The 16459-nt window shown below is 38.5% G+C and overlaps 1 protein-coding gene across 4 annotated transcripts in view; it reads left to right on the forward strand.

The window, feature by feature from the left end:
* Positions 1–16459, forward strand: part of srbd1 (S1 RNA binding domain 1) — a 95549-nt gene that overhangs the window by 17199 nt on the left and 61891 nt on the right. Inside the window, exons 17-21 of one of the 4 annotated variants that reach the window (XM_055162791.1) lie at positions 4107–4213; positions 5395–5562; positions 5679–5828; positions 9701–9885; positions 10653–11364. In XM_055162791.1, coding sequence (XP_055018766.1) covers positions 4107–4213; positions 5395–5562; positions 5679–5828; positions 9701–9885; positions 10653–10945 — 903 coding nt within the window. In that variant the 3' untranslated portion in view covers positions 10946–11364. The other 3 variants (XM_020921161.2, XM_055162792.1, XM_055162793.1) reach the window with 3 other exon arrangements.

Below are 16459 nucleotides of genomic sequence, written 5' to 3' on the forward strand. Positions count from 1 at the left end.
ATGAGATGGGACATCACTTTGACCTGTGCACAAGCTCACACATACATTTGCAGGTCTGCTCTTCTTCCCATTCACAGCCTCAAAGCTTCACAGGTCTGTGTGGTTATAGATTGTTTTAAAATACTATGATTTGTGCTCTCTCTTCCTACGTATATGCACTGTGTGTGTGTTTTTTACATTGCGAGACCTTTCAATGTTTATTGCCAATAGATCCCAAAAGCATAAGGAAAGATGTAACTCTAGACAGCTGGCACAGCAGGCTCTCCCTCGGCTGACCCAGTGACTGACAGCTCTAAAAGAACGAAGGAAATGAGCTGAGGGCTAAAAAAGTGTGGCCCATTAAAGTCAGATTGGACATAACTATCGGTGTGGGAACCCTGTTTTCTTTGCACTGACAGACCAGGCTTTATTGGCATATTGGGTTTGACTGAGCACTGCTATAAGATTTTTGCTAACATTGCAATAGCTACCCATTTTATATCAGTGCTGCTTTTTATATAATAACTACAGCAGTTATTAAAGATAGTGACGGTGGTTGTGGGCACCTTGTTCATCTGTCACTTCTTTGAGTTGATGTACTGACAGCTGGATAATTCCCCGAGCCCAGAAACTACCTGCTACTGGAAAACACACACACATTGACTGCTGTGTAAGAAAACATATCCCACCAACCGGATATTAAAGAAACTGTCAGTCATTTTCGGACCCTTCAGATAGCATTTGCATTTAGTCATCTCCTCTCAGCAGTTTTTCTTCGTATTACGGGTTAGCACAACCACATTTGCACAGGGAATACCTAAAACAGACCAAAAAAAGCAAACGTTTATAATAATATAACAATACAATGTAATAGAGGACACTAGTCTTGAAGCACACTTGAACTTGCAGCCATATTTCTTCTTTAATGGTATAGTGCCTTCGGGGGAGACAGGAGCAGACAAAGCTAATAGGAGGAAGGAGTGAGGTGGAGAAATTGAGTGCTGACAGTGATTGATAGGTTCTGCCCAGAAGTTTAAGGCGTGGGAATACAAGTGCTTGTTTGGGATTTGATTAGATACTAAACCTGCCAAACAATGTCTTTAAATGTCCCCCAGGTTTGTCAGGGAGGGTATGTTTGTTTTTTGGGTTGTCACTTAAATCAAATGTTTAAAACATTAATACAGGCATGTGCCAATTTAATAATTATTTAACAATATATATAATAATTTTTGTTGTTGCAAAAAAGCATGGAAAATGTAATTTATAGGAGTTTGCATGACACCATTTTGCACTGGTAATATTATACTATACCTTCCTAAGATTAACGTATTTGTCATTTCTAGAAAACCAATTCTGGTGTCTCTTTTTCTCATGCCCCAGTTTGCAGCCCCGCAGGTTATGAGCAAGTGTGCACAGGCTTATGTCCCCTCTATGCGATTGTTTGCAGACAGGAAGTTGGAAAAACAGCTATTGATGAGAGGTAGAGATTCATGGGAGGTGTAAGAAAAAACATAAAACCATCTCCTGTGTCATATCAATTACGCTGGCTGATTTACGACTGGTGCCTAAGTTAACTGTGCATTATTCATCCATGCACACCTACACACAGATGTGAAGCCAAACCCGCATGCCTCGAATAGTAAAATACTAGTTCTCAGGGGCCTTAAAGGAGCTGTCAATCAGGACTAATGTGACCGTCAGATAACCTCAAACTTCTTGTCACTGGGATAATCCAAAAGTCTTACAAAAGCTAATGAGCAGTGATAAATTTTAAAACATTGCCTGTTTAGTTTTGAGTTTTAAAACCTGACCACAGCATTTGTTTTTGTCACAAAGAAAATGTATCCCAATGAACCAAAAAGCTATTGACTATTTAAGCTCCAGATAAACGACAATGCCCTAGCCATAATAATTCTGAAATGTATTTTAAACTATAGTATTTACTTTGTGTCTTTCCCATTTGACATTTTTACTCAAACAGTTCATTTTTGCACCATATAAAGATTTATTTCAGCAACTTTACTTTTCAGTGTTTTCATTGGAGTGGAATATCACTTCTGAGCATTTCTGCCAGACAGAGGCACACTCTCTAAATTTTCTCTTTCTCTTTTTTATTAGTTGGGTAAAACATTTTTTAGACCAGGGCACACATTTTTACTTTTTCTAAAAATAGAAATTGTCAGGAATAATCCAAAGTAGTAGTTTGTTTTCCGTGTGGTTTAGTGGTTAAGTTGTAGCACATATGCAGGGCCACTTGTCTTTCTCAGCGTCATCATAATATTGAGTTGCTGAATGTCCCTCCCCATTCTCTACCCTATTTTTTGCCAATAAAGTAAGCATCCAATACAGATACAGAAGGCCATCGAATGTAGAATGCATCATGGCCATTTTGTGCCTTTATTGATCTAAATGCTCTGGTCTGTATTCATTAGCTCTCAAAGGTCTACTCTATGATATAATATGGAATTGTCTCAGACTTATAAAATTGTCACTATCCAGATCCCCTGCAGGGTGAGTGATTATATGTTTCGTGATACTTTGAATCTAGTTAATAAAAAACTGCAGCCCATAATAGCGTATCATATTTACAAAGTTCATATTCAGGTTAGTTTGTAATAGGTGTGTGATGCGTTTATGCAGATCCTCCTGTCATGGTCTCACCTATATAAGGTTACAGCTGGAATCCGAGAGCACATTGACTGGAGTTTTACTGCAGTTAAACTCTTTCACGCCTCCACTTTTCTCATGAGAATACATTCCTCCCAGGTGTGACATTACAGGTGCTTTCCTCTCCCTGTGTCCGCTCAGTGTCCAATATCCCATCACCGGGAATCAATCACAATTTCAAATTTTTAAAAGTTATATTTCTTAAACCTGAACTCCATCCTTCTGTTGAAAATTTCCCTGCTGAATTGTGGCTGGAAACAATATAGTTTAATTTTGATATATTTTAAATTGTTTGAACACATTAAAGATTCATCTAAACCCAGATTATATGTCCAAAAACCTTCATCGATTTGCTCAAAGCTGAAATGCATTTGTCCGAAAATTTATTTGACAGCAATGATGAAATATAAACTCTTTAAATGTGATTACATAGAAAATGGTATTGTATATATACTATTTAATAAATGATCTTTTCTTTCACTAAATGCTCTAGTGTAGAATTGTGCTGTACAGTCTTGAGTCAGTCTGTCTCTTCACTTTCAGACAGAAAACTCTAGAAAACTACACATTACTTAAAGCCACAGTAGGTAACATTTTAGCAAAAAAATAGACAAAAATAAAATTTTATTTTTGGAGGGGTTGTTTTTTATTGCACTGAAAATGTTTTGAACTTTTCCTTTGGCTATAATCTTCCAGAGTATAGCATTAAACTTCCTCTGTCTCCAAAGAGAATGTTCTGAGGCGTGGTTTTAACTTTTCATGCAGGTGACGTGATATCTCCAGAAAGTTACATACTGTACCTTTTAACAAATACTTAAATTGTAAATTAATCTGGAGTAAGAATAATTTTGGACTGAACTGAGTAGTGGAAAGTTATTATCTAATCTGCAGTTGTTTGCTCTACTAGTGCGTCCATAGTAATGCACTGTATGAACGATGATAGCAATTCTTTATAGATTTCAACTCTTTTGATCTTACCATAATAGGCCAATGTTCATTCTCATCCTATTGTTTTGTCTTGTGGTTTAGACTGAGTGAAATGTCCAAATGCTTGTTCTTTTATCTTTTGGCTCAAGTTAAATCGCAACTGTTTTTTGACAAGCCAAGTTAAATATTTTCATCTTTTTCTGCTCCTCTCATTGTGCAGTAGACAACAACACTGTTAATTTAATCAGTATTTGTTTTTATGAAAGTTCTGTCTAGTGATTTGTATTTGCACAGATCATTTTAGTGAATATTTTTGTCTGTCTGTGTGGAAATAAATAAACATGAAATTCCTTAGCGGAGTCAAAGGAGTGTTCTATATTGCTTTATTGTATGCGATGATGATGCTATTCAAAAAGTAAGGAGAAATGTAATGTAATGCAGAGAACATCTCATTTGGATATGTTCAATATTTTAGTTTCTCTAATAATCCAGGAAAAAGTATTCACAATGATATAAAAATGTTTGTGTTTCAGCATGACGTATCAGCTGGAGCCCTGAAAGCGGCTTTAGATGGTGTGGTCCAGGAGTGTGTGAGTTTTGTCGGAGTGGACATCAACATCTGCTCTGAGACACTGATGAGGTAAAGCACTGGCACAGTAAATCTGCATATACTGTAGACATTATTAAACCACTTTGCTGGTCTGAGCACAGGATCAGACCTCCTCTCTGAGATATTTTCCCCCAGCAGTCACAACATGGCGATGCTTTATTTCAAGTACACATGGCCAGACTGCCAAATTTCTGTTTAGACAAATGCTTCACACCCTGGTCTCACTTTCTTAGTAACTAACAGAGGGGGATTAGGTAAGATTCATTATACGGGCATACATCATTCACAGGCTATAATTAAAAATAACAAAGAATTTAAAAAAATCGTATATAGAAAAGCCCAAATTCCATATTCCATACAGCTTACACAAATAACAGTATAGAAGGGTGAGAATTATTTAACATATATTTCCAGTGGACTCACAATGGTAGAAATGAGCTTGGCATGAGCTGCGTGGCGGGCATCAGGTCATCTGTTTACTTCTCTGCCCTGCCAGGGAGCTTTTTCCACCACTGCCGCACACACAGTATTACGCTCAGATGTGTTGATGACTGAGGTATTATGCAGGGTGTTGACATGGCACTGTTGCCGAATGAGTGACGTACTGTGAACAAGAGGAGAGTAATTTAGGCTCAAATCACCTCTCATGGTCGCTCTGCCAAAACTGGACAAATAAACGGCTCTTAAGTGCTTTTTTATTTCGTTATGCATTCTTTTTCATTCTTTGTAATATGGTTGAAATAGATGTCGTTACAGACTTAAGCACTAACTTATGGCACAGTCGCAAATTAGTTGTTAGCTCAAAGTAAATTGTGATGTTTCTACTGTAATAACTAATTGTAGTGCTTCTATAGGATTGTGTTCTTAACAAAGATTTACTTGTTATAATCATTGGTTTATTGAAACCTTTACTAAGTTTGTTTACAAAATAAATACAGTATATGTTAAAAAAATATATATATAGCTCTTGTTTATCCTTCTCGCTATTTGGTTTGAAAAGTTTAAATTCAAATAGTTTTTACATTCAGTTGGAATAATACTAATACATTGGTTTTATAGAATGCTTTTCACTGTAACTCAAAGACGTTTTAGAATAGTTTAACATTCCTGACAAAACAAGGACAGAACAAACAAAAACAAAGTGAGTTTTGAGTTGTTGTATATTGTATCACATTTTTCCTAATATTGTCATTCTTCTGGGTTTCATTCAGGCATGTGGCTGGGCTTAATGCTGGTAGAGCTAGAAACATCACTGAGTGGAGGGAACAAAATGGACCCTTTATCAACAGAGAGCAGCTCAAACTGGTCAAAGGAATGGGCCCCAAGTCCTTCCAGCAGTGCGCCGGCTTCATAAGGATCAACCCTCAAACTCTGGAGAGGTACTTGTCTCCATACAGAAACACATTCACAACTGCCAAAGCTAGTAATTTATTATTTCATGTTATAGATCTGACCAACACTTGTTCTTTCTATGTTTTAATTTGCATTGAAACAGTTCCAGCTCCTTACCTCAGTCCAGAACAGGGATCCCAGAGAAAACAAGCACAAAGAAGGGTAAAGGAAAGAGCTGTGTTGCCGTCTCAACCACTGTTAATCCAATGGACCAGACCTGCATCCATCCCGAGTCCTACCATGTAGCGCAGAGGTATGACAACAAAAAACACCATTACACTGTCTTCAATAGCCCCGTGGCCAAAAGCATACACTCAGCCCGGGTTCATTCAGACACTGTTCCATATGGGCCTAGTTATAGTGGTTGGAAGTACTGATTTGATTTATACCGACAAGACTACAAGAAAAGAGTCCTGATTGTTGTTATGCGTGTCTTAAAGGATGCTCTGGGTGATTTTTAAGTTTGTAATAAAAGCACATTTAACATCTTGCCATTGCCTTATTTTTGTATCGAAGTTTTAGACTGTGAAAAAGATAGACATGTGGACACAGGGACAGATAAACATAGCGTGAAGGAGGGGCTTGACTTCTCCAGCTGCAGTCACTCAAATGTGTTTAGTCTACATACGTTCTGACACTAGTGGTTTTGAGCACGGCTTCTCTCGTGTTGATGTGCCTTTAATGGCCCCAGTGAACGTGTTGGTGGATGTGATGTATGAGAAGTTTGCTTGGCTCTTTACAGTTTGAAATATCAGTGATGGAATGAATGATTGAAAACACTGGTACGCTATTTGTAATAAGTTTGACCATGATCTTTCTGCTGTTGCACGAGAGCTTGTATTTATTAACCTTTTATTATTGTTTGAATGATAAAACCATGACTGCTTGGTGATTGGTTACAGGGTGAAAATAGCAGCCATGCTGTGGTGTAGATATGTAGATATGTATATAAAAAAAAAAAAGCTAAAATCTCATTCTGGACCATAGACCTGTTAGTTGCCACATTCCTAATAGGAAGTGAACATGGGAGCGCTTCTGGCTCCATTAACTCCATTGGCTCTCCATTGGCTCTAATTGATTTTACACAGAAAAATTGTCACCCCTCTCTCTGTAACTGCTGTAGTGATCCTCGTTATTTTGGTCTTAAAATTTTCGTAATAACCCGCTCTTCATAATCCTGGTGTTTTTATTTTGCTAATTTGTCCATAAATAAATTCCTATACCTGATATGGAACTCTGCTCCAAATTTGTCCCATAACTGCTACCCTTGTTAGCTTCATCTGACTGAAGCTGAATGCTATGGATGACGTCACACTCCCGTAGGCCATTTTTTTATACAGTTCTGGACTTCTGTGTCAAAGTGTGAAATTCACATTCTCCGCATAAGTTTGTTGTGCTAATATTTCCAAAATGCTGTTTTTATGTACACATTTGTATGTCTTGTATTGTAAAATATATGTTTGTTATAATGTTGCTTTGTTCTAACCATTATGTTGACAGTAAAAAAGAAAACCTTGTTTGTCCTAGTACATCCTCACCTACAATTGTGATTGCAGTTAGTAGAGGAATGTTGTTTGTGTATCTGTGTGTCTGTGCCACTGTGTATGCTGTATAAAGAATATCAAGTTCATCGCATTAGAGAAACTAGATCCTCCATTACTGCTCACAGCCCACACATCATCCCCTTTTTGAAACCCAACCGCACACACTACACATATATTTTACAGACGCCTTTTCATCTACCTTTGTTCTAGCACAATATTTTATTGTTTTATGAAACTGGGAAATTACTTCATAAGAAATATTTAACATGAAAACTGCAGTTGAAACATGTGTTGTCGTACAAAGAGACCCTTGGCATGAAGCATATTTTTCTGGTATGCGACAGAGAAGGGTCCATGCTGTGAAGAATATACCTTTGATATGGAACAGTCGGGGCCCAATATTCCTCTAATACAAGACAGAGTGGGTTCTTGCTGTGGGCCTGGATAAAATCTGTAACGAAGCCCACCCAACCACCTTCACAAAATGGGTGCACACATATAGTGGTAATTATGTGAGTTTGAAACCAGGGTTGGAGGAGGTCTCTGAACTCACAGAACTCTCTAAATATTACCATACACCTGAGATGGATGGGCAAATCAAAAACATCTTTTTGCCCGTTTCTATTCCACATTGGAGAACCTTGTTTGTTTTAATAATTATAACCCTGGCAAGAACTTGGCAAGAACTGTGTGTCAAACCCTGAGGCAATCTATCTAAACATATTTTAGTATATAGTATAAGTAAGTAAGCATTGTGTGACATTAATAACACTACCTTTATAAAACACAAGTATGTAGGCCATTCATTTGTAGCTAGAGATGCACATATTTAATCCTGTCACGATAACAAATTTTCAAGTGTGATGTATTGCTAAAGTAAATATAGATGATAAACGATAACATTAATTTATGCCACTGATTCAATAACCTAACAGCAGATTTAAACCACAAAAAATATTCTAAATCTACAATATTGTTAAAAAAAATTAACTGCAATAGATAAATAGCATAATTAAACACTTATTACTTAGTTTGTATCTGTAATGAGTCATAGAACTATGTATTAAGCCTTTTACAGCTTAAATCTTATTGTATAGCCAAAAAATAAAAATTCCCAGGAGCACAAAGAAAAAGTATCCACGATAAATACTAACCCCCCAAAAAATGCTCCAGCTTTTCATATATTGAACAATAAGTCGATGATAAAGTAGTATTTATCATAACTACACTACTGTTACATTTCTTCAGTGGATTAGTTGGCTGCTTTATCAATAGGAAAATATTGGTTTACTATTATTGTAATCTTATAGCACAGTTAATTTACTGAAACATTTCTTTACTCTGAGCTACAACACTACTATCCAGCATACCTGAGTGAGGTATGGTATTGTGCTAAAGGAAAATGTGACAAAGAATTATAGTTATACTTAAGATATATATGCAATGAGATGACATTATAAACCTGGTTCTTACATTTCTCAGCAGGACAGCATAAGCTTTTGTGCAACATTTTTCTTTTTTATGAATGATTGAGGTTCGCACCCAACAAACTGTACTCTGGAGTCTTTAGTAAAGCTGATTTGGCAACGTCCTGCATTTCCAACTGTTTTGTTCTGTAAAGAGATATCCAGGAGACATTCAGGGGAGCAGAGGAGAGAAGATTCCTACTAGACAGATATCCATTTGGTCCTGAGCCGCTGTTTCTGTACTTCTAAACCCTTTTCTGGAGCATAACCAGCTTCTGTATTGCTTCCATTCGACATAGATGTTTTGAGAGATTGACTCTGCTTGTCTCCCGCCTAGAGTTGTCCATAGTGACATTGCTGACTTGGGAGTTTTCACATTCACAGCTGTCTTACACATAGTTTGTACACAAGCCGTGTCCTGTTACATCCGCACTGTCCCCGCTACTGCCAAATGAGCATTTCGGAAAAAAACATTTGAGCGTGAATCAACTTTTACTGTGCGCATACGTGCTTCTATGTCCACCTGTTGCGTCCATCAGAGCGGGGACAGCTGCAGAGTCAGTTTGGCGTCAGGCGGCTAGCTAGTGAGCGACATCCATCATACACGCTCCCCCAGCTGGTCCATACATGCACACAAGCAAACGCATTCACATCTCTCACCATGTGTGGAAAGTGGCCACTGTAAACTGCAACACTCTAAATTTAATATTTTCCAACAAACTGCGTCTTTATTAGTGTACATGACCTAATTTAAATTGTGTAACCTGGCGAGCGGTCTAGACATTTTGGAAGGTGGGACATCCTGCTTGAATAAAACGGTGGAAAGGTATACTTAAAGCCAGCTGACGGACAGACCGACTATCCAACCTCGGAGAAGTGGAGGTTGTTTCATGAGTCTAGGTGTGAGAGCGTTAACAGCCCACTGCGGATTTGACCGATTTACTACAAGGTTAAATAAGTCTGTGTTTTTAAAAGCAACCCCACCTACACACGTCAATACCACTGCCATGTATTTATTCTTACACCTTAATGCCCACAAATTAGTTCTGTTCTTTTTCCATGTTTTATTTTTCATATAATTGCTTGTGATTAATACCAACATATTTTTTGTATAGATTCCTCTCCCTTGTGGGTGCTACTGCCGACCAGATTGGGACTGTAAAACTGTCACAATGTGTGGACAACACAGTCAAGAGCAGCAGTGTGGAGGAGCTGGCCAGGACCATGGACACGAGCCCTGAGACGCTCAAACTCATCATAGACGGGCTCACACAACCCCCAGGCTTTGACATACGACAAAGTAAGAATACCTGCTCTCTTTATACTTAAGTTAATACCTCCTTTAGATTGGCAATTTCTTAAACAAATAGCTTTAACATAAAATATAAAACACATTCCATTGTTCCTACTGTAAAACCTTATTGTGAATTTGTATCATATGATCTAAAAGCACTGGCTTCCTCACTTAAGCCCAGTGACTAAAGTTTGTATCAGGGGCTTTACCTTACATCATAATGATTCCAGCACTTGTCACATCATATTTATCGCAATTTTGTTCATTCATAAAAAAGAAAATATGATGATGATTACTGCAAAAAAAAAAAACATGTTTAGATTTGACAGCTATTTTCTTGTGTAAAAAGCTTTAAACTTGGACGCAGCATAAGTGTAGGCTAACGTTAAATTAAGGAAAGCAGCTTCAAGGTTCATTCTTAGGTTGGTCTTATTCGGTTGCAGAGCAGCGCGCTCGGCCTGCCAGCCACCACTCAGCTGGGTAAACAGATGGGCTGGGTCTACCACATGAAATCAGTGCTGTGGGGAGGATAATTGAACTGGACTATTTCCTGGGGCAAGAGTCTTCCCTGTTTGTATTATTTGCTACAGAGAGGAAACGACATCTCTCATGCGCAGGCCAATGGAAAAGGAAAGATGGATGTAGAGAAGTATACAGGAACACGTTTAGAGTTTCGCGAGGAAATATAATCTGTTTGTGATTTCTGCTCTGCCCTTTACTATCTCACATCCCCTCTTCCTGTTGTCTTCTCCCGGACTGTGTACCATCCGCAGACTTCAGGCAGGCGGACTTTAAGCGCGGCGTAGTGTCCATGAATGACCTGCAGGTGGGGGCGGTGCTGACGGGACGGGTGGACAACACTGCTCTGTTTGGGGCGTTTGTTGATATCGGTGTGGGACGCTCCGGACTCATCCACAAAAGCAAAATCACCCTGGATAAGCTGCCCCCGAGCCAACGGCGCCGCAGCCTGGTCCTAGGGCCTGGGGAGAGGGTGGAGGTCCGGGTACTTAACGTGGACCAGCAGAGAGGGCGCATTGGACTGGACCTAATAAGGGTACTGCAATAGTTTAACATTACACTATTCATGATGCAAAACTCGACCAAAACCAAGATTTCTTAGGTGCACTGCGCAACTTCTCAGCAGGGTCCACCAACTGCTTGTTCCCATGAAGATTGCCTGGAGTGTTCCACAGGAAGGCATTAATCTCTGGAGATGCACTGGTCAGATCTGTGGACAGGCAAACTCACACACACACTAAAAATGCATAAATAAATAAAACAATAAAAACACACCTAATGAAATAAATACAAGACAAGGCAAACCAAACATCTCCATTGATGCAAGCATGTGGACCCCCACCATAAAAGTTTCATAATGTCCCTTTAAATCTAGTTCATTTTTTTGTATATCATTTATAATTTTTTTGTTGATAGATAAAATTTTGTATTGTTTATACTAATGTAAAATAAAAAAGCCAATGCGTAGCGTTTTTTGTTTGTAGTATGTTTGAATTGTCCTTGTCAGTATATTAAAGAACTAATATAAAACACCTGTATAAGGATAATATTTCTTCTCTCTTCCTTCCCTGAGATCAGACTGTGAGTAGATGGTTGAGTGATCTATCGGGGGATGAGAATAGACAGAAATTCTAACGGAGAGACTGAGGCAGACTGCAGTGAGGCCCTTAGGCTTTTCAGGTCCCAGACATAATTATCCCCGGACACACAAACACACACTCATCAGCTGCTTCAAAATTAATCCCAGACTCCCCACCCACATTATCTAATTTGTTTGTTTTTATGAAAGTGGAATAAATAAAAGCATACATAAAATATGGCATGCATAGAGCCTGGGGAAACCCTATGCAGAGCGCTGAATACCTAATCATACTTATCCACGCAGTTTCCGCCTTTGGGAAACAAATTAAATCTATTTGAGACACACAGACACAAAGAGATGTTCAATCAGCATTAATCAGATGTGGCAGCTTGCTTATGATGTACATGATCAGCACAGTTTACATACAGTATTTGACCATCTTTCCGTTTCACAATCAAGGTGGCCATTTTATTTTACAAACACCCTTGGGCAGTTTGTTAGACTCACATGTCTGTAGATATTCCACTCTCTCTGCACATGGCTATCATTGTTTTCAGTCTGATCCCCAAGTCTAATTTTCCTCCCTGCGCTAAACGTGAGCATACAGACAGTCCCGGCAATCTGAGTGCTTCTAGCCCCTGTAGTTTTCTGCACACACTGACCTGTAATGAGTCTTTGATATGAAACAGGAGGAATACTTTGAGCTGTTCTCTTTTGCTGTGCCTTAGCTGCTGTGGTACCGAGCTCAGGTGTTGTTAAAATGTTGCTGATGAAGTTATTGTCTGAGTTGTCCACTTTAAATGTAGACCTGCATGTGCTGTCAACTGTGTCCAAACTTTGAGAATTATCCAAGCAATAGCAAAACTCATTTTTAGTACTGTTGATAAAATGTTAGATATGGAACACCAGGCCCAGACCAAATGCACCTGCAGTGACATTTGTATTGCTCAGGTGCACAGTAAAAAACAGGCATTGCTTGATTTATGTATTTTGTGGCAGTAATTGGCTCGGTGGGTTTAGACTGGTTAGTGTCAGCTTTCCTTTCTCAACATAAAATTACTCAGGGGTAGGACGGTTTACCACTGACATAAATGCCCTCTCCCACTGGCTTCAGAGTAGACTTTGAAGTTGAAAAACTATTTTGCTACATTTTGCACAGTTTTGAGTAATAGCTGCAGTAACACTTCTATTTAATTGAAGTACATTGTAATTAAATTGCCGCTATCAGGCTGATATTTAGACTTTTACCACATCGGCCTTATATCTCCAGCAGAGGCCAATATTTTGTTTTCATCAGTCTGCTGCCTGAAAAATAGACACATTGGTCCAAAATATCGGCAGATCTTATCAGACTTTGGTTTCTCAGTATTCTAGATAATCTGTATCGGCAGCAGCCATGGAAAAACCCAAATTGATTCACATCACCTGGACTGCTGATATACCAGTGGTTGTGAAAATAATTTGTGGCTCACATTTTTATATAAGATTTTAAAAGCATGAAAGGTAAAATCAATTCAACTTTAATCTCATCAGAAGTTTGTGTATTGTTTTTCAGTTCAGCTCACTGTTAATGCCCACCAACTAGGCCTGTCACGAAAATTACTATTGACTTATCGTTCAGAAAGCTGGAACAATAATTTTGGAGGTCAGTATTTATCATGTGTACATTTTCTTTGCACTACTGGGAAATGTTTGGTTATTTAGCAAATGTATTTATTTATTTATATAACTTCTATGACTCATTACAGATGCAAAATAAGTACTAAAGTGTTTCATTCTGCGGTTTATTTATTGCAGCTCATGATTTTTTAATAGTTTTAATATTATCTCTTATCATCGATATTTACAGCAATATATTGCACTTCCAAATTTGTTATTATGACAAACTGATTACCAGCTGTAGAAAAGAGAAACTACTGGTGTGGCATTTTACTGTAATAACTGCAAAGAATACACACTTGCATTTACTGGGCTAACTGGGCTAAAAACAGCTCAATATCCATGGAACTGTTCTGCGTTTGGCATGAGATGTTGAAAAGTGGGAGTATTGAGGAGGGTAGGGGCGCAGTGGATGAATGGAGGACGGAGCGAGGGATGGAATGAGACAGGAAATGAAAGGCTTTCTCAGGTTTCACTCCCCGTGACCTCATCAGTGTGATCATGGGTTTTATGAGCTTTCCCTCTCGACGCCCACACACCACCTCACACGCGCCAGGACACACACACGTACGTGCGCTCTGGCCTGTGGACTATATTCACTTCTCGCATGGGACTCACTGTCCACTGTTCCCGTTTTGTCTCTGTCTGTCCTTTGTCTCACTCTCTCTGTCAGCTTTTCACATCATTTATCACAAGCAGCCATGGGCAATTACTAGGTCCCACGATAATTACTATATTGACTTATCGTTAAGTATATGAAAGCTGGAGCAAGATATTTTGGGGCTCAATATTTATCGCGTGTACAATACAATAGTAACTTATTGGTCATTCCGTTATTTATTTGTTGTACCTCATGCCACTTAATGATACTGTTTATTTAAAAATATGTTTATTGGGATTATCATGCTTTATTGCTGTTGTGTCCATGGTATAAAGTAAATATTATAATTTACTGCAGTATATCTCTGTAGCAGTATGTTGTCCTTCAAAATTTTTTATCGTGACAGGCTTAGCAGTTACTGTCTATGGCTAATACTATTGTAATTGTAGAATAAACTGAAGTAGGCCAAGTGATGGAGGAAGTGACATGAGGCTGGAGTTCTAACACAGGAAAAGTATATTTACGTGAACATGAACTCTGAAGACATTGTAATGGTATTGACCATTCCCATCTAGTTCGGTTCAGTCTGGTTATACTTCCATTTTAGGGAGTATTATACCGCCAGTGACATACGCCAAGGGAATAATCACTGAGCTGGCAGTGTGGAGCTAAATATTCATATCAAGCACACTATTACTACAAATATGATACTAGTCTGATGAATGTTAAGATGCGATCAAATGTTATTGCAATACCACATTCAAAAGGCTGGGATGATGATGCCTAATTGTTTTAACCCATTAATTATCAAAAATATATTTTTCTCTTTTTAATTTCCTTCTGCCTCAGTTGTTCCATAGTAGTTTTTTCTAATCATAAATTGTTCTTACAAATATTGTATTTTTAAATTGACATTATTATATTCACCTCCCTTTTCCATACAGTGCCCCAACTTTTGGGAAGTTTACATAAATATTGTTGGTTTTCTGGTGGAAGAATGATAATACATTTTACATTAGAACTCATAAGTCTTCATTTCAGGCCTGATTAGTCTTGAGTCAATTTGCTTTGAGGGAACACACAGCCACTTTACACGAATAGGCCCTCAAAGGACAGCAGACTGAATTCATATCCTCTCTGTGTAACTTTTATATTGCGTCCTCATTTGCCATCCCAGCAGACTTGCACTTATCTGTGTAATCCCTACCACCACCAAGAGTTTGTTTTAATCAAGTGTCTTTCAATGTCCATTACAACAGAAAGAAGTGCTGGACAGGGAGTGGGTGTAAAGAGAAAGAAATACCCTCTCAGTGACAACTGCAGAGGTAAATGTTTTCATAGATGCATAGATTTTCTCTTCTGCCATGACTGAAGAGACCTTCATTCTATGCAGGCCATTGTAACATAGATTAAGTTCCTTTATACAACAGTCTTAAGTGCTGCTATACATATAAAATACATACAGGATACACACAGAATACTGAATGCACAGGCCTACTCTGCACCAGCTGAACACTTACACGACCCCTCCAGAGGAGCACAGTCAGAGCCTTCACTCAGACAGTGGGGCTTTTCCTGTCCTGGGTCACTGTGCAGTTGGTGGCTCTCAGTGATTGACAGATGAATGTTTGGGTTTTAACTTGTGTCTCTGGGGGATTTTCTATAGACATGGCCTTTGTGCGGTGAGCACAGAAAAGTGGGAAATTCTCACACAGAATGTACTTTTGAAACTCATAGTCTGTCCTTAAAGAGTTTAGGCATTCCGCCAGCGTTGGCCTGGATGACACAAGCAGATATGCATAGTTTATATGGACATATCTGATAGACACGGATCATGTTCACTCCAGGGGGAATCCAGTATGAGAGCGTAGTAGCCCTGCGTCCAGAGGGAATGAAAGAAGAGATCTTTGGAAACTTCTTTAAGCTTTTTATTCTTATTATGGCAAGTTTGAGGAATTTACTAATTTGTTGTGGTTACATTTTGCTATGCTGAGATAACAATCGCCAAATCTTTGATTTAATCTTAAAATTATGTTCAAGGTTCACAGCTAAGGTCTGATCTGAATTTCATTATACTATTGTATGATGACAATAAAGGCTTTCTATTCTATTTATCATCTTGGCATTCACCCTTGTAAGGTTAATCAGTTGGCCGGAACAATCGCAGAGCAGCATTGAGGTTTGTGTGAAACCCAGAGGCGAAGTGCCCAAAACTAACCAAAACAAACATGAAGACAGACATACTTCATATTTAGTTTGTGAAAAACATGCACAAGATATGCACTTTGTCCATTAGTGGACAGGGAAGCTCTGTGCTTTTCTCTTAACTGGATGTAACAAAAAAATATATATATTTTTGAGCTTGTTTCAGTGATGTGACTCTTCGGTCAGTTAGACCGAAAGTATCATAATGATCATCATGATGTTCTCCGATTTCCAATCACTTTCAGCGAGAGCCATCCCAGATTGATAATATGTAGAACTCAATTCAGACTGCTACACATATTAATCTGGAGTGAGGCAGGTTAACGTAGCATACACAAAACAAACTGGCATAAGCAATAGCCCAGGCTCATTTGTTAAGGTTGTTAGATTTCTTCAGCATCTCAACAGTCCTTCTGATGAAATCATTTAGCCGTTGATTTAACATTATGTAAACGTTGTAGATAAACGTTGATGATCCTGCCATCTCTGTCATGCCCACTTTGCATTACACCACT

Source organism: Boleophthalmus pectinirostris, unplaced genomic scaffold (assembly GCF_026225935.1).
Source record: "Boleophthalmus pectinirostris isolate CB_2022bp ecotype Guang Dong unplaced genomic scaffold, ASM2622593v1 HiC_scaffold_5, whole genome shotgun sequence".
Taxonomy (NCBI): Eukaryota; Metazoa; Chordata; class Actinopteri; order Gobiiformes; family Gobiidae; genus Boleophthalmus; species Boleophthalmus pectinirostris.